Genomic DNA, 19,868 nt, shown 5'->3' with positions numbered 1-19,868 from the left:
TAAGATGATCTGTCTGCACATAGGAGCACCCCTACATGCTTCCTGAGCCAGATTCTTTGTGCACTTTTATTTGGGATTAAACTTTGGCAAGCAGATGTAATGTGCAGGTCTAGGAGGTATTTAACTTATGGGCATTCTCAAAGCTACCTGCTCAAATTTCCAAATATTTGGAAGATTCTTGTATATTTAAACATACCTTATTGCATTTCTGTGGATGAGTTCCAGATCTTACAATATCCTGTAAATGCTTCTCCCTTATGGCAGCCTGGATTTTAGGTGAGGTCTTACACATGGTATCAGGGGTAGGTCCTTTAAAGCCCTATCTGAAATAGCTCAGTAGCTGTTTTAGACACTGCGAAAAAGCCTTAATCTTGTTTTGCTACTCTGCATTAATAAGCTGCTTCAGCTGTAATCAGAGCCATGGTGAGTAAAAAACACAAAGCTTTAGTTTTTTAGTGGATAGTGTTTGCAGTGACAGTCACTCACTGGAGATGAGTGGAGATCATTGGATCAGACTAAAGGAACAAATAATGCTAACAGTCCAAATGCTCCCTGGAAGAGGGAGAAGTATATCAAGAGCTTGCACTTTTAAAGGGGTATAGAACACTAGAAAAAAAAAAAAAGAAAGGAAACACCCCCGTTACTATAGAGCTTTTATTCTCTCATTAAAAAAAAAATGCTGGAAAATCACAGAATTACAGAATTGCAGGGGTTGGAAGGGAGCTCTAGAGATCATTGAGTCCACCCCCCCTGCCAAAGCAGCTCCCTAGCCCAGGTTGCACAGGTAGGCATCCAGACAGGTCTGGATCGTCTCCAGAGAAGGAGACTCCACCACCTCTCTGTGCAGCTGTGCCAGTGCTCCGTCACCCTCACTGTGAAGAAGTAAAATAAAAATACTTTTAAAAGCTTAGGAGGAGGAGAGAGTAAAGCATTACCTGTATTCTTTCCACAGCTGGGAATGAGGTACAACCTGACACTTTAGAAACCCCACTGCTTCACCCTCCTTTTATGCATAAGAGAAAAATGAGAGAAATTTGGGTGGAAATCCCCAAAATACAAGCATGCTGTTTCTTTTCCCAGAAATTAATTATGTAGAAATAAAAGTCTTCTGGAATATTTTTTTTTTAATCTCTGCCAGCAAAACTTGAACGATTTCATATTAAAAAGCACATCTCTTTATTTTTTAGTTTGAGTCAGTATTGTTCTTTGCAGTAAGCAGATGGTTTTGAACACACAAAACTTAGTTACTGTTGTACCACTGTCCTTAAGATACTGCGTTCATTTGATTCCACTTACCAAAAAATCTGATCAGGTACCCTTACTAGCTAGGCAATAAGGAGATCTGTGAATGCTGTTTCCTGTGCTATCTGCACTCATTTTTAGTATCTGAGAACAACATGCAGACAATATTCACAGATACAACATAAAGGGAAAAGTATCTCCACTGTCTTAAAGGTTCTCTTGAACAGTGGAGTGGGAAACAGTTGACTTTTGTTAGTTTGACTTATATAAAAATAACTTGAGATATATGAGATTAAACAATTCTGTGCCCTAAAACAGCAGCTATTTGTAAATTAACAAAAGGAAACAACATAGGTATGTTCTCCATGCTACATATTGCTTGGATATGAGTGGATCTTATCCCAGGGGAAATGAAAGCTTGCCATTTCTAAATTAAACTGCCTTTAGTTCTTAATTCTTATCTCTCAGGGCAAGTCTGATTTTTTACGTTCACCCTTCAGACTGCAGTTGACATCAAATGGGACTTCATTTATATTTCATATAAATCAAGTTTCAGGGGTCACTGGTGAAAAACAATAAGAACTTTTAGCCATGCCTTTCCCTCACTCAAGACAATGCCTTTTAAACTGGAATGTCCAGCTCTGACTTCAATAATCAGTGAAATGTGGCATAAAATAGGGAACAAACACATCAAACACACGTTTCGCATTCCTTTTCCTTTGAGGTCTTGCTGCAGAACTGGATACTGTATTGATGAACCCAGACGCTTGGGTCAGACTTGATCACCCTTTATCAGTCAGAATATTTACATCTCTGTTGGACTGATAGAAGTAATATAAGATGAATGAGATTAACCAACACGAGTAAGGAAAGACCAGCGTTCTCAACCAAGTATGTGGACAGTATTTACTTCCTCTGCTAAGGTACGTTCATTGTATTTAAAAAGCAGAAAAATGTTTTAACATATTAGTTGTAAGCAAGAAGAACTGTATAATGAGTATATTTGGCCATATAATACAATGTGCACACGTGCAGAAGTCTTAATATTTGTTATCAATTAGAAACTAGATCAGCAAAAGCAGGAATCTGAAGTTAAAAAAACTCCAGTGTTTTGTTATTCTTACTGGAAATGTCTCAGCTGATGAGGAGCACCATTGAAACCGGTTATGATACTTCACAAATGAAGAAGAGAGACCAGAGAGTTTAACAATCTTGCTCAGAGAGTTCCATACAGTAATAGCTGTTGCACTTACCACCGTTTAGATATTTAAATGCTAGACTGTTGGAAACTATTTGAAATACAACAGTGTTCAGAAAATATCTGGGACAAGAATGGCCTGGTAATAGATCTATTGATAATGCTATTCTCCTGGTTGCCTTTGCTCCACATTAAGTAACACTATTAGTGTAACAAAGCAGAGCTAAATGCACATAGGTGGGTTTCAAACTGTTAGAACTGCATACCAGAGTGAAAAAAACAGAGTAAAATAACTACCACCAGCTTGGTGGAAAAGTGAGGGAAAAATTCATCTGTTTTTTGGGATTCTTTAACCTTAGAAAGTTATACTGGAAAGAGACAGGCACAGAGTAGTTCACCAAACTGCTTTGCTGTTACACTGAGTGGCTTGCACATTAATCACAAGACTCTCCCATTAGCAGAAGCCCTCTTGAAGCTCTTTAATGTTCCAGATAAAAGCTCCACAGTTGCAGATCAGCGCTACAAAAACATTAAATAGAAGTATTGTGGCTTGCCATGGGTACTTTTGGAAGACGCACTGGGAAAATTCAAATAATGCAGACCTGTAACAACATTTGAATAAAGAAAGAGCTGGAGAAAGTGTCACGTACCTTTTAGTGGGAAAGTGCAAACACTCCCTGAGCTTGCCATCTATATTTGCAGTCCCAAACTATCATGCCTGTCCTGACCCAACCTTTTTATCTTCACTAAGGGCCAAAATTTTGCAGTAACATCTTCCCTCTGTAAAGCACAACTTTCTGTTAAGAGAGTGAGAAGATGCCTGAGACCCAGGAGAAGCTACTGTCTCTTAAGTAATCACAGGCAGTTTCCAGCCCTGCTAGGAGAATGATGAATTCTTCAGGTTGGAAGCCATTTTGACACAGTCGTACACCCCATTAAAAACACACAAAATTATGCCCCAAAGCAAATAATTGTGAAACCCCTGCCAGATTTGTGGGTAAAATAAACCAACCCTATGCGTAATAATTATTATTTACACATTTTCATTAGTATTAAAAAAATAGAGAAGCCACTTCAGTATAGACAATATGGTTTTGAGGATTCTTAAAATTTAATGTATATAATTAATCCAATTAATTTGCCGTACTTTCCTTGAAGTGAAATCATGATTTGTAGCTAGGTGGTGGTTTTAGGGAAAGGGCACTGTTTCCATTATGGAGTAGGAGAGTGGGAATTGTGCAACAATCTCATGAGCTTGCTGTTAAAGATCAGTTTACTAATTGGATGGCTGCATATTTCCTTAGAATTTCTCTTCAGTAGCATTTTCAAATTGTGACTTCAAGGACTTTCAGATTATACAGCTAATTTTTTTGTTCTCTGAAGGAGACATGATTTCAGTGCTAGTAGTAAAGAAAACCATGAGTATATTCAGCAGTTCTAGTTTTGTCAAGCGTGGCGAAGTGGTGGATTTACCAAGGAACATTAGGAGGCATTAATTCACTCACCAGCTGATGGCACTGGGTATGGCAGATGCTCCTAGGGTGTGGGTGGATGTTTTAATTGCACGGGTACACGCAGTACTGGTCAGATCAAGGCTACCCCCACTGCTTAGCACAGGAGGTGTCAACTCCTTTCTACTGGGTGGAAGAATATCATTAACATTGTGACTTCTTTTTCTCATTTCGTTCATGGATCTTTCAAAACCTACCAGGAAGGAGGACAGAGAACTGTGATATGTGAAAGAATTTGGAAGAAGCTTTAGATTAACCACTACAGCTGCTTCACCTTGCCATTTGGTTTAGGGAGCATATGTTCCCATCTGCATTTCTTCTACATGCCTAAGGAGTCTGCTAAGGATCTCATAACTCATTGAGAATTGGTTACAGAAACTAATATCCATGAGCACAGTGAGGACCTTTGCACACTCCAAAGCTGCAGAGTACAGACTAGACCTCCTAAGCCCTGGTATGGACTTAGTACATGTTTGGAAAGTAAAAAGGTGCCATATATGGATTCCTCATTCAGCACAGCTCTGTGGATATGGAATCAAACCAGGAAGCAAAGTCTAGCTAGGTACTTGCCGCAGAAGAGGAAAGAAATATATCAAGGTGGCACATTCAGCATGAGTAGAAGCAAAGTGTAAGGGCCAACTGTACTAACAGCTGCATTGAGAACCATTGCACTGCATGTATATACTACCTTTGGCCTTCATACTGTTGTCTTTTGGCCATGTGGTTAAAACTTCATACTTGAGGACAGTGAACAAGATTTAGAAAATAAGGCAGAGTTTGGTGCTCTCAGTACCACCGTGCCCTTCAGCACCCACCCAAATGTCAGCACTTGTCACTGCTGTGGCACTTGTTCTGACAGAGTCCATTTTGATGCAGCTCTGCTTCACAACCTACTGAACAGGAAAACCACATCCTTTTGAATGTGAGCATATGACCTAGTAATTCTCAGAGTGAGGTGTATTTTCACGCTCAAAAAAATAAGCCAGAAAGACATTTTGAAGCTGTAGCTGGCAAAATAATTGCCAGTGAAGAGAATAGGATATTGATGCAGAGATTACCAGATCAGTAATGCATTCAGGGATCTTTGTTTTTAAGCATGGTACAAATTAGTAAAAACAACCAACAGTTAAAAGGAGTGATTTCCCTCTGCCATATCCCTGCATTCTTCATGCCTTCCATGAAACTAACAGGCTTTTCAAAAGTTCTGGGAGAGATTGTACTGGCTACTTCAAGCACTGAGTTGCGTGTCTGTAGTGAATCATTTTCTGCTCCTTGATGGACCATGGAAGAGGCCACTTTGTTTATGTGATAGAAATGACAGAGGTCATGGCAGCATAAGTGAGTAGGCCTTGACAATTTTACAATGGATTAATTTTCACTTGGCTGAACCCTAGGAATCAGAAACTGGCCTGGATTTTCATACTGCTGTAACTCTGACTACCAAATCTCTCTTGCTCCCAGAATTTCTAAATCAAAATTTCACCTGGAAAGAGCTCAAACATATTTTGAAGACATGATGATTATTATTTTATGTGTTTTCTCTTCTCTGCATATCTCATTTCTGCCAGAAGAGATGCAGCTGTGGACAGAGGAGATGCAGGTCTCAAGCTCCATCTTGCTGAGCCAGGCTCTTTAGATATCTTGGCTGTGACCCCCAAAAGTATTCACAGTTCTGATTCAAAAGACTCACGCACCCAGCTCTCAGCAAGCTGTGCGAGGGTGAGCTTTACAAGATCTATTAGAGTAGCAGCTAAATATCAGCTGAAATAGCCTAAGACACTTGTCCATAGATTCCTTACTTAGACAACACAGACCCATTCCTGTTGGACCCACATTTGCTTTTGAAAATTAATTCCTTAAATATTCACATGGCTAAGTGAACCAAACTTCTATTTTTTAAAAGAATGTGGACACAGAGCCAAGAGCAAGGAAAATTCCACTAGTTGCTATCTGTAGCATTACAACACAGTCAAGGATAAGATCCAGCACAGACACAGCACTACTTCAAGCAAACATATATGCTCCCTATTGAGCCATGCTGTAACAGCTGGGTATCCGACTCTCCTTGCCACTGAGCTCATGGCTGCCTGCACTGCAGCTGCTATGAACTTCTGTCATCATCTGTAAGCCACTAAGTGCCTTGGTCTCCTGCCTGCAAAATACTGATGATGCTAATACTCTAACTCAAGGCACAGCCAGAAACACAGACACTGCCAACCTACAACATGCATTAGAGAAAAACCCGTAAGCATTTCCTTATTTTTCTCTGCTAAAGAGAACACCTAAATAAACCAGTTTCTTCTCCTGTACTTCTTACTCACGTCAGTCGCAGTTGTGGTCCAGAAGTGAGTTCATATTTAGATCTCAATACTTGTTATCTAACCTTACCTGGTACAAATGTGGCATGCTCTGCAATTAATTCATTTATGAAACTTCAAAGGGGAATCATTAGAGTCATGACTAGCAGGAGAGAACTTCAAGAGAAATTCTCTAATAGGTGAAAGCACAATCTAAGCAAAAAACCCTTCAGATTAATTGAACAGAAATCAGCCAACCTGAGAAAAATCACAAATTGTTTGCAAGTGATGAACAGAGGAAGCAAAACTCACCACGTCATTCAGCTCTGAATTTTGAAACTTGACACTTCTAAGAAGAGAGGTCCTTGATTAGAAAGGAAGTAGTTGATACTTGAAGGCGAGACTTGCTTTTAAATTAAATCTCCTCATGCCTTGACAGATTTTTCCATACCTAACTACATCATTTATGGTGAACAGCTAGAGTTCATCTATTTGAATTTATCTACACATAGGAAGTTAGAATTATTACCCTACACATATGAATGCAACTGTCCCCTACTCTAACATAAGCTTTATCATCTGGACTGGTCCCAAAGGCAGTAATCACTCATAAAACTGAGCAGCTTTGGTACAGCTTGTGGGTTCTCAACACCACAAAGGTCATGCACAAATCAAAGACAGATGTGGTCTTTAGCGTGGTATGACTAGTTTAATCAGTGGTTACAGCACATGTATCTATAAAAATGACATGCCTGACATAATTTACATTATCTGGGGACATCTAGTTACTAATAATACATTGTAACTCCAAAGCCACAACTACATAAACATGTCACATGCATGTTTGTTTTCGTTTTCTAAAATGCAGAGCAAGATCTGCAAGAGAAAACAACAAACATTAACCACTGGCTGAAAGCTGTCCAGCTCTGCAGGTGGAAAAATGCCTCTCTGCATCAGGTGTCTTTCATTGTATCGCTGCAGAGAAAAAGCTGAAAGATGTAAACACGCTTTTTATTTACACAGGTATTTGAATGAATTAATGATAAAAGCAAGAACAGATATAAATTCACAAGTTTTTAAGGAACTCAGTGCTTTCTGTTTGTTCATTTTCCTCTAAATAGTAAAATAGAGGAATAACCACCGTCAAAGAATAGGACTGAGGTCAGCAAACAGAGCAGCCTAAAAGCCTGAGGGAATGGGGCAGGAGGAGCAATTGCCACTCATCATATGAACGGCAAGCAAAGAGAAAAGTAGATTTGACCTTTCAGGGAGACCTGGAAACAGCCCCAAGAGCAGTGGTCATTAAAACAAAACAAAACATACAAAAAGACATTAAGAAAACCTCAATCCAATAGGAAGAGGAAGTGGTTTAAGGGGATTAGCTCCAGAAAAACAAAGCTCCACTCTTCCTCAGACTGCGAGAACTCCCAGAAACACTCTTCTATAGCATTGATGGGGCTGTGAAAATGGACAAATGTTGGCAACCACTCAACAAATGACAGTAATGGGAGGTGACATCTCTGGACCTCAACCAGCTAGCACACAATTGTCTCATTTTCATGGGGTGTCAGATTAAATTTAGCCTTCAGCACTTTGCTTGTGCAGTTACTTCTTTTCTAGAGCAGAACACAGAACGTTTACAACTCTACACTGACTTTGACCTGCAAACACAAATGCCAGCCTACAAAAACGAGCACTGAATCATTCCTTTTCCCAGATGTGAACTTTCTACTTCCCTTTCATGTCAGTTTGTTTCTTTATGAGTGTCTCTCAAGCACCTACATCACAGGAGTATTTGAGAAGATTCAGTAGATTTGTACTTGATGAACAGCAGGAGCCTTTCATGGTGGGTAAAACACAGTTCCCATTTTCTGTAGCAACTCCAAAAACTACAAGAACCTGGTAAGCTGTTTCCCAAAAAACAAACTGAAATGCTCTCAAATCTTGGGATGTGAGAAAGAAATAAATGTACAACAGTCATGGATATCAACTAGACATCAGTTTTGTCTTGGCACTGTGAGACTGGGATAGCTGACAACATCTTCTTGAGACTAAACAGATGAAAACTCAAGTCAGCTTTGCTAGGATCAGGATTAATCAAATGCCCTCATACTTTCACTGAAGCTTTTTGTTGTCCAAACTCAACTCATCAGGATGTACTGCCAATGAGACTAGACAATTCAAAAGCACCGATGCTTTTCTGAAATTGATTTTCAGATCCTGATGCTTTGCTGCATCAATTAAAAAAAAAATACCAGTACCTTCATATTCAGAATTATTCAGAGATTTGGGCTTTAAAATAGGATGGATTTTATAGACTCAAAAACAGGCTGAAGATAAGGTCTATGGAACTTGTTTGCAGACTTCAGAGTCCAAAGCTGAGACTCAACAGAGAGCAGCGGTAGAGAAGGATGAGGAAAGAAAGGTATGAAAATGAAAGCAGGCAATAAAATTTCCAGGTAGTTTAGGTACACGGGGACTTCTAGAGAAGAGGTATGAGTATGACTAGTATCTAGTATTGGTATGGTTAGATATTAGACTAGATCTGATTTAGTCTTAGTTACTAAAGAACAGATGTCTAATACTACCTACTTCTGCTCAAGCTGGAAATACCAGAAAAATTCCCTTTGCTTGTGGTATTTTGGCACTTCTGGTTCAGTATACAGAGAACAAAAAAAAAAAAGCTATGGAACGGCTTGAACTGGAGCTCCATTCAAAATCCGTGACAACACATTGCATCTTTGGGGTGAGTTCCATGGGAGATGGATGCAGGATGACAAAATAAATAAATAAATAAATAAATAAATAAAGCTAACAACTTCTTCTTAAAACCTTCAGAAAAAAAAAACAACTGTCGTGGACCACAGGTTTTTTTTTGTGGAAGTAGACAAAGACACATCAAAATCCAGTTCAGCAAAGCACACATACAAATGATAATATGCATAAAGTTAAGCAAATGACCAATGGAATAGCTGAATACAGGACTTAGGTTTTAATCCCTAGCAGTCATTTCCCATTTGGACAGACTTCAGAAAAAGGAAAAAAAAAAGGGTTGTTTAGCATGATATATTTAGATAGTTTTTTAATGGAATATTTGTTAAGCTTTCTTCCACCCCAGCTCCCCCCCTCCCGCTGTCTGGGTTTTGCATGTGTTTTTTTAATGGTTAGTAATGCATCATAGTATGGCTGCTGTTTAAATGTTTTTCTGAAGACAAAAAAATGTAGTCTGTGCTTAAGAAAAGTGGTTTGGCACAAACTGGACATTTTCAAACATCCATTTACCAGATGGATCACTTTGTTCAATTACAAAGAAGAAAGATGGAAAAAGGGTTGAAAATCGAATGGAATGTTCCTAAGCACACAGCATTGTTTACTATCTGCACATCTCCTGGCATTGTGTGAGAAACTATCAGTAAGCTCTTCAAAAAGTCTGCATTTTTTTCACAATAGTAAAAAGGCAGTAAATATACTCTACAATAGCCTGATGGAAAAATGTGCTAAAGTATTTCTATAAATCAAATGTAGCAGTTTGGCATTAGCTCTGAGGCAGTAAATTTAGTAAATTAGGACCAGATGATTTTAAAATAGAATCTTACATAACTTTCTAGCATGATATATATATACTTATTTGATTTAACAAAAGTTTGTCTGTCTTCATAAAGTTATCCTGGCTGCTACCAAAATGCAATTTGATCTTTAAGAACTGTATTTTTTGTTATTTACCAAGTGTGGAATGCTTTAAATAGCAAAATAAGGAGAGTAACAGATTTTTCAAAAGGCAGAAAAGGGCACAATCTGTACTGATCCTCACAAAGTGTGAGGTACTTTGGATCTCTAATGTTCCTATCCTAATAAGAGACTATTTCTCTTTCATTAAGTTGATTAATAACAGCCTGTTGCTCTACACATCTTTTTATTTTATTTTATTTTTACTCTTTCCCCACAAATTCATGCAAATGTTTCCCTCCATTCTTCCAAACAGCGGTTCTTGGTCCTTCAAATACAGATTGGACCAACAGACTTTTCTTTCACATTTGCTCAGACTAAGACTTGGCATATGAGATATTTGCATTCCTCCTGCCTTCTGACTTTGGATCCCAGTACCAGAAGACCTATTCTGAGTAAAGAGGAAAATGAAATGAAGAAGCCTAGCAGTTTTAATCAAAACCTCTTGACCCTGTCTACATGTAGACACCTGGAAACAGCTTTCCCAAGTACATCTTTGACTCATGTTTCTGAGCCAACATTTACACAACTAGATAGTCATATTCAACCATTCCTTATGTTCTGGGGAGAAGGGATTGTGTATGCACAGCCCCCTCAATCTTCTTTTTCTGTGAAGACTCATCCATACCATGATCTTCACAGGAACAGTAACTTCTGGAACACCATTGTGGAACCATTCCACAGTAGCTGCCAGCCCCTTGAAAGGCCCTGCTTTTGAAAGAAAGAGAGGTCCTTTGACAGTGCCTATTTACTGGCCAGAGAGGCAGAGCCATCACACTGTCACAAAACTCTGAAGCAAAAGGATAGCTTTGCTAATACCTTGACATACCCAAGAGCTTTATAGCAATGGCTTCCAGACATACATACTTGAGGGCTTTAAGGCACAGAAAATGAGCCATGCCTCTTCTTGGAAAGTAGCTTCATAAAAGCCATGAGCATACATGGAGACAGAGCCTTACACCTCCCAGACAAGGCTGAACTCTGAGGAGGTGGGGAGTCAAATCTTCATGTTAGCCCCATGACTCAAGCCGACATCAGACTTCAGGAGCAAACATGAGTCAATCAGGATGTGTGGGAAAAGACAGACCCAGAAAGTAAAGACAGAAAAGAGAATGTAGGAGTTGAAGGAGAGATCAGCAAAGAGACATGTGCAGTCTTCCCTTCACATAGCCTGGAGACAGGTGCTTCTATCAGCTCAGCCAGTCAGTATCCACTCTGAAGTCAGTGGAAGAATAACAGTGGTGGATCTATGTGACAGCTGAGATGTCTACAGTGCTGCTTCCCTCAGCAGAGACAGTCTGCTAAGAAGAGCCAATTAAGTCAAAGCCAAAGCTTGGGGTGATGTGTGGTGTGTGCCAAATCCCAGTCCCAACAAAGTCAAAGGAACTTCTGCCAATGGGAACACACTCTGTCCTTTTCACCCCATCTTTGGCTACCCTATTGCTGGAAGCATTCAGAGTTCATGAACGATAGCAATGGAAAAGAGAAGGAACAGAGTTCCCACGTTCCTCCTCTTCTAGCGTTGTTTCCTAAGAGTCCTGCAACACAAAGTAAGGCAATGATCTTTTCTTTAAATGACATTGGACTGAATTGCTTGTTAAAAATAACAGGAGAGAAGGAGTGGTTTGGAAATCAGTCGTTTTCCTTTAAGGAATGATTTTGGGAGAGCAGACCATAAGCAGATGGCAGCAAAGATAACCATTTTTGGCAGTTTTGTGGAGATTAAAATTTGCACTGAGGATGAGATGAGAGTTTAAACACCAACGCCCAAAGAAGAGAAAAATATAAGTCAGTGTGAAATATTTCACAAGCTTTCCTCTGTTATGGGTATCAACAAGTCTCCACAAATATGGCTAAAGCAAAAGAAAGATACTCACTTTCCTACTGCATATTCTCCCTCTAAACACATCCAAAAGAAGCAAACTTCCCTGAAATTCCTCAACCCTCAAATCACCTCCAGGCTAGGGCGTAATGGGAAGTTTAGTGATATAGGCAAAACTGGACTTTCCCCTTTGGACTGATTAAAAAAAAAATCCCTATTTCACATTTAATTTCATTTTCACTTTTGAGTCCCTTCCTCCCACTGAAACAAACTGGTTGCTGTTAAGGGACACTACTGGAGAAAATGCTTCCGGTGCTATGGAAGGGTGGTTGATGGGGGATAGAAAAAGGGAGAATATATAATACAACAACAGCAGATCATCAATGCTAAAATAAGTATGGGAGATGTTCAAAACAAGGTCCTTAAAAGCAGACAAAAAAACCAACACAGGCTATGGATGCAATTGCCTAGTCTAGTCAAAGGCCAATTACTTCGATTAGGTATAAAACTGATGGGCAATTTATTCTCAGAAGGAACTCAATTTTAGGGGCAGTTTTGAATTTCTGCTAATCTTAGTGTATAATTTGCCGCACAGGGAGAAGGAAAGAGCATTTAGGTAAAGGGCCTTCTTTCATCCTGGGTCCCTGGGATTCAGCTACAATGTAAAAGTGATCTGCAAAGGGTATTCATGAGACTTAAAGGAATCTGATGTGGTTTTAAATTTATGTAATAGATGTTTAAGGATCTCAGTGCACATGCCAATCCATATGCCATTTTGCTGCTTCATATTCCTTTACAACCTCCCTCCACACAGCTAGGAGAAAAATACCTTCAAGACAAGGCTTCTGGAGGTGGGAATTACCACATGTTACATATGCATCATTGACAAAACACTTAGCGATGCTTCAAATTTTACCTTCTTAGATATCAGAAATTAGTTGTGGTACTTTTTACACGGGAAAGAGAATCTTTATTCCAGGCCACTATTTCCTATTTAATTATCCATACTTATACACCTTTCATCATTAAGAACTCCTTAGGAGGTGAGACTTGGCAGCCTACAAAAGAGATCCTCTCTCTTGGGTGGGTGCAATGGAGACGGAAAGTACCACAACAATAGCAGAGTAGCAAAGCCTTCAGCTACAGCAAAAGGGAATAAGTTCAAATGCAGCAGTCATAGATACAGAAATGAAGGACAGGGACTGCTTACCTTTAGAAGGCCTCAGATAAGCAGAGACCTCCAACAGAAAACACTCCTGCCTCCACTTCCAACCCTTAAGTAAGGCCTGGGAAGGGGTGGATCCTGACTCCATCCCTTCAGGTCACTCAGGTACATTGCTTGCACCTGAGCTCCCCTGGGTTGGCCCTGCCTTCCAGACCAGGTGCTAAATCATTGGTCCTGGCTGTGACTTAGCATTCCCACTACGATGGGGATATGTGCTTTTTGAGTCAGGCCTTCATTCTTACAGATCTAGTATGTAAAAAAAGCCTGTTGGATAACAGTGCTGGGCTGGGCTGCTCAGCCTTCGCCAAGAACTCCCACAAAAACAAAGAGAAAGAAAAAGAAAAACAAAGAGCAAAGAAAAACCTTCAACATTTAATACTCAGCTCTAGAGTTTTGCCCAAACTGGGGAGAGCTCACATAGGAAGTCTAGGCAAAGATCTGAGGTTGTAGATGCTAACACTATGACTTCAAGTAACTGCATGAAGAGCTTAACATACGTAAGTTACAGGGAAATTTCTCATCTGAGGCAATTCCGGTTCCAGTTCTGCATTCTTTTCATCTTAAACTAGGTATGATGCCTAAGCATATCTTCTTCTTGAGCAATCTCCCTGTATGATATCTATCATATGTCACGGACACAACTGTGAACTAGAGAGAACAGAAGTCTTTTGCAGTCTCCATAGTTATGCTATTTTTCATCTTGTCTAAGAAAAATAAAAAAATCCCTCTTTTGGCATCAGTAGGTTGAATGGCATGCACGCCACACGTCTGGAAGCAAGCCTGTATATTTTAACTCATGTATTAAAAACATTCAGTGCCAGAAGGGAAAATAAAGGAGCGTATTCTACCAGCACAACTGTTAAGACTGTTTTGTTTGTTTGGAAAATGAATAAGCCTTTTATGGTATCTCTGGAAGAAATAGGCCAGTGCATGCTGCATCCTGACATTCTTTTCTGTCTCCAGCCTTCCCAAAATACCTTAAATTCTTCTTGCCCTCTCAACACTACCAGGTGATAGGCAGGCAAGTGCTAGGGACCCAATCTGCCACAGTGCTGCAGCCTCTGTGAAGTGCAGAAACTGGCTGCACTGGCACCAGATTCTACAAGAGTGGTACTGAGGTTTCCAAGGCTCCTACTTGTTTTGGTTTCTTACACCACAGGTGGCAGCCCAGCTCCAATTCCTGCCATCTTCCAGAAATTCCTGCCCATGCTGGTCAGGATGAGAATCCCTTTGGCTGACTCAAGTGCTTTACTCTACTGGGTTAGCTGTGTTGCATAGGCCTGGATGAGCTGTTCTCCTCCATCCCCATCTGCAGTCAGTACTCAGCCTTAGAACAGAGATACCTGTCCTTTGTTTTGATTTTATATTCTCTCCTTCCCTTTCCCCAGAGTGAGATGGGTCCCTCATGCTGTTTTAATAGTGATTCCACTGTTTCCCTTTCCCATGTTCATTTCCACCTGAGAACCTGACTGCCTGGTTCAAATAACAAGTGGAAATTGTAGCAGTATTTATTTTCATCCTTTATGTTAAATTGGAATAGATTTTGCATTTTTTTGTTCATAGAATCAGGCTGGTAGCTTAGTGATAGCCCAGTGCCAGAATATCTAAACTGCAATTGCCTTCCAGGATTTCTCAGGCTAACAAAGGCTGGATTCAGTTTTAAATCTTTTGGGTGGGAGGACACCAGTGTGTTTCTTTCTGGTTGGCATTTGAAGCAAAACAGAGGGGACAGAGGGAGCTGCATTTATTCTGAAGGAGGTTCAATAAGCAGGGCCTTGATGGTTGACTTACAAAGTTAAACGAGTGATTCCTGAAGAAACACCACTTCAAATGCCCTTCTTGAGAATGTTAACAGCTTTTGTCCTTTATTGTAAAAAGGATGTGGGCTGCCTGTAAGATTAGTCCGTAAATGTTAAAGGAAATGTAGAATTATAGACCAAGGCAAGTGAAACCATGTGCAGTTTAAAGATGACCTAAGTAGAATGGTAAAGTATAGTCGCATTTAAAAACAAGAGTTAACTTTTTTTAATTAACATGTTTTATTAACATTTTCTCTTTCACAATCTGACCCTTGCATTTAAACATGATTATGGCAGGGATCACTGTCTAACCTTGTGCTGTTAGGAGAGACTTCTGCTATGTTACATGAAATAACCTGCTTGCTTGAAAAGATTTCCTTCATTAGTCAGAGGAAAACAGAGCAGATTATGTTTTGATCTACAGAAATGCATAATATTCCCTTCTTTGGATGAGAATGAAATCTTGTTCTTATTATCTCTTACTAAGGTAGGAGAGGTGGCTCTTCTGTCCACACAGTCACAGAATCCAGCCCACATCAGCAGTGAATTTTTGTTAGCTTTCTTTTCAGGAAACAGCAGCATTTCATCTTGTTTTCATAGATTCCTCCAAGCAAGCAAATTCCACCATTCTGTGTACATAAGTGTTCTGTAGTGAAGAAATTCTGTCCATTGCATACCAGCTGAACCATTCTGTATAGTATTATATAGGTGATAGGATCAAGGTTGATCATCAAGGCTCTCCTTGGTTCATAAAGTACAGTGATACTACAACTAAATTAATTTTAATCCTAATCCCCTGTCCAAGTATCACAGCAAGAAGTGATGCAGATGCTTCACAACATTAACCAAAGGATAGCTGGGGCTTTGTGTAGGAAATAAAGATCACTCAGTGCTTCCAAAACAGCAGGCACACAGACCCTTCCTGAAAAGACTCTCTCAGCTGTGAGGGAGACACTCTGCTGTGCCTCTCTTTTCCTAGGTTGTGTCATGGGGAAAGCGGAACAAGGGAGTTTTGTTTCAGTAACCTTTCAGAGCAGGATATCTGTCTCATGTTCATCTCCCATCAGTTGTCACAGGGTGATAACTGGCTGATTTGTTTCAATGGCTGTTCCCCTCCCAGCCTGGCCCACAGCTCTGTTTCATGTTGTGCACTGAGGGCTGTGGGGTAAGCACTGATCTTGGCTAAGCACCCCTTTGGCTGCAGGGCCATCTCACCTGCTGCTGACCGCTAGACACCTCAAATATACTCAGCTGGCAGTCCAGAGGGCACAGAGAGGACTCCAAACAGTGACACAGTGAGCAATAAAGCAAGTAATAAGCTCACCAGGGTGGTGTGTGAGAATACAAGCACTGGGTTGCTCAAATGAGCAGAGAGTAATATTAATTTGCCCTCGGCAAAAGCAAAGAAACAAAGGCCATTGATGGAGGCACAAGGCAAAGTCACAAAACCCATTTACTACTCCACTGAAATTGCAGCAGCATAAAATATGAGGCAGTGATTCAATTCATTGCTGGGCTGTGAAGCAAAAAGACACATTACATGAATTGCCCTCCTGAGAACTTCAATAGGGCCCCATCGTTATAAATCCTGGCAGCATTGCTGCAGTTGCCTCTACAGCACAGACATCAGCAGAGCCAGGTCTTGGCTTCCTCACCAGCATGTTCCATTGTATAATTTAGCTGATTATTCAAGGCAACCAATTTAAAACTTTCCAAGGCTATGTCTGAAATACAATAATACACAGTAAAAGCATCACCGTCAACAAGGTCATCACAGAAAGCAAAGTGCTTGCACTAACCACAGACATGTACTTTCCCCAGTGATCACTTTATGTAGTCACATGCCAAGGTTACAGGATCAGATTTACAAATCTCTCTTTCAAGGTGTATCTAATTCCTGATATTCGTGATAGAAAAGGGAGCTCTGCCATGCTGTGAGCTCTGCTACATGTCATACTATGGGGGAGTATTTTACCCTTGGGGAAATTAAAAAGCCACTCAAAGTGCAAAGAAAAGCTATGATTGTAAATGGAGGAGGTATGAGAGGGAGGATGCATGAGTCAAACGAGCAGTGGGGCTTTACCAAGGAGGTGGTGTGAGACCTTTTTCCAACCCTGTAAAATATTAATTATAACGTATAGCTATCAACGTCAATACATTTTGGGATTTTATGCCTAAAATTTTATTCCAGTGTCACCTAATTAAAAGTTTTTTAACATGATCTATGGAGAGCAATACATGCAAAATAATAAATTCAAGGGAACAACCCAGCTAGAATTTTACATTCACACATCCGTTACCTCATACTAAAATCAGTCAGGGACACTTCAAATACATCAAAAGCAATGCAAGCTAAAACAAATGCAGGAGGCATTTGTGCTCAATTGTGCTTGGGTTTCGTAATGTGATTGTAAGGCCCACCAAAAAAGGGAAAACACTGATTACATGAGAAGTATTGGTACTGGTGGGTTGACTGGAAAACAGACAAGGTCTGTATAAAAATATAGATGAAGTCAGAAATATGATTCTACTTTTCTCGTTTTTGTCTCTAATACTTATCCAGACCTTATTAGCGTGCTTTTACATCCTTTAATGCATTCATCTTCATGACAATGGTGCCAGAAAGGGAGGCTTTCACATAAAGAGATTATGTCGGCTTTATTCAGGGAACGGATTTGGGTGCCAGTAGAACACCATGTCACCACCTTGATCATTGCATTCTCTGCCCTTTGCACATATACCCTAGGAAAAATTTTTATCCCTAGAGAATGAAGGGTAAAATCGTGCAAAAAAGAAATTCAGAGGTCAAACTCTATGGTTGTAGAAGCACTCCAAAGAGATTTACACTCTCCTAACAGTAAGCTAGTCATGCATGATCACTGAAATAACTGTTGCTTCTAAAAACTGTCTGAAAGGTACAGCAAATAAATCGGCTGTATTCTGTTGAAACTACTTAAATTCATTTTGATGTTACACTCAGAAGAGTGTTGCCCAAGACCCCAAGAAAAGCTAACAACAACACGAGGCCAAGGAGCCAGCAATGCTATGGCACTGCGTAGGGACTGTGCGCACAGAGCACACACTTGATGAACTATAGGGCATGTGCAGGCAAGAAAATGGGACAAAAAAAAAACATTTGTAAACATGTATGGAACTTATTTTATCCTAGAACAAGAGAATGGAGGAGGAGATTACAGATAAAAGTACTGCATTCTTTCGAAGCTCTGAAGCCATTTCAGCAATAGGATCCCTCTCCAGAGGATTAGTCGCATAAGAATTTAAGGATATCACTGCACTGTGGAATGAAGTTATGTTTGCAGGCCGGTAGTATAAGATTATTGTACGCTGTTTGTCCTTAGGCCACTAGAAATAGTCTTGAGTCCATCTGTGGCCTGGAAATGTTGGGTAAGAGCCAACTTGGGCAAAAAGGAGAGGATTTATTCCCTCTTCATCTAAACAAGCTGGAGTGCGTCCCACACACAAAGATTTCTATGTGCTCTACGGATCACGCCTGATTAAGGGGTCCAACTAAAAAGCACAGAGGATCACTGCCCAGCCATCAAGGTACCAAAGTTAAGGATTCCCATTCAAAGAACCCTCGTTTTGCCACGTCGCCTCTTCCTATCGGCCATCTCTGGATCACTGAAGCCACCGAGGCCACCCCGACCTACGGGGTATAATGTCTAAACACGCCTCCCACCCCGCGACCCTCGGCGCGAGAAGGACGGGTGTCAGCGTGGGGGAGCCACCGAGGGCGGGGCCAGCTCGCCCGGGAGCGACCAATGGGAGAGCGCTATGCAAATGAGCGGGGTAGCCTGGCGGCGGGGCGGGCGGCGCGGCGCGGAGAGGCGCTGGCGATGCGGCGCTGAGCGCAGGGCGGGGGATTGCATCCGCAGCCATGAAGTACAAGGTGAGCGGCGGCGGTGGGGACGGGGACAGAGCGTGGGGGGCTCGGGTCGTGCGGGGGAAGGGGCTCTGCTTCCTGCAGTGGCTGCGCACGGGATCCGTGGCAGGTAGTGCTGCTTCCCTCCCCGTGAGATGGTTATACCCAACCTTTTCTGGGGGTGGTCTGTTGGCGGGGCGGCGAGGCAGGATAATACAACTCCTTACTTCAGTTAAGTAGGCGAATAGATAGCTTCTCCCTCTAGGCAAAAGTCGGGATTTGGACCTCTTACTGTAAGGTTTTTCAGTTTCAAAAGACGCAGAAGTGGAGGGTTTCACCCTAAAATTACGTGAAGCAGCCTGGGCAAGGCTCTGCGTTGCCCACGGGGCGTTAGATTACCGCAGACATATCGTAATCTTGTGTGATCGGAAAAAAGGGGGTGGGAAGGAAAAACCTTCCTCTCTCTGCCAAAAATAACTCCGGCATCAATGAAGAGGTGATGGAGGAGTCTCACACGCGTTATACAGTCGGAGATTTTGGAAGCAGGAGTCTATCTTCTCTGGCTGAACGTGGGCAGAGCATAGAGGAGCTCACATCCCTGTAACGCCGGGTTAAAGCTGAGAGAATCTGTGCAGAACGAGATGCGGGTGCACACACTCTCATGAGACCTCTGCCATGGATCTCTGAGCTCAGCCCGAACTTGCCAGAGCTCTCGTACCCAGACTTGGAAAGCTTAGAGGTCACGTTCAAAGCTGCTGTCAGCTCAGGGGTAAGAATGCGTATAAGATGCAGACAGGCAAAGGTACTTTGTGGCTTTGGAAACTTTGAGCTAGATCTGATGCTTTTCGTTGTGCTTTATTTATTATTATTATTATAATCCTCTCTGATAAGCAGTTCATTTCAAGTCTGAGGTCAAATTCCTTTCCTGTTGGTCAGACCACTTCAGGCAGACACTGTACCTGCTTAGAAAAGCTTTACCAGAAAGCATCAGGCAACTGGGAGTAATAGAGCAGTGTGGTGCTATCAGTCCAGACCTCGTGACATGCCTTCCAACTGTCCATGGCAGAGTGACACTTGTGTCCCAGTGGCAAAATAATGGTCTTAGTTATAGCAGCTTCCTGACTTGTCTTGTCAGCATCCATCCTTCCTGCGCTGTAGGATCACG

At 41.1% G+C, this 19,868-nt stretch overlaps 1 protein-coding gene across 4 annotated transcripts in view; it reads left to right on the top strand.

The window, feature by feature from the left end:
• Window positions 1–19,868, top strand: part of NEDD9 (neural precursor cell expressed, developmentally down-regulated 9) — an 89,749-nt gene that overhangs the window by 36,117 nt on the left and 33,764 nt on the right. Inside the window, exon 1 of one of the 4 annotated variants that reach the window (XM_065752301.1) lies at window positions 18,677–18,730. The exons of the other annotated variants lie outside the window; for them this stretch is intronic. Within the exon in view, the coding sequence (XP_065608373.1) occupies window positions 18,719–18,730 (12 nt within the window). The 5' untranslated portion in view covers window positions 18,677–18,718. Of the gene's footprint in view, window positions 1–18,676; window positions 18,731–19,868 lie in introns of those variants that run through there. 4 annotated transcript variants of the gene reach the window in all.

Source organism: Cyrtonyx montezumae, unplaced genomic scaffold, assembly GCF_038088225.1.
Source record: "Cyrtonyx montezumae isolate F1298 unplaced genomic scaffold, pur_monq_1.0 scaffold_8, whole genome shotgun sequence".
NCBI lineage: Eukaryota > Metazoa > Chordata > Aves > Galliformes > Odontophoridae > Cyrtonyx > Cyrtonyx montezumae.
Note: the sequence above shows the minus strand (reverse complement) of the source record. Positions and strands in the feature narration are given on the sequence as shown.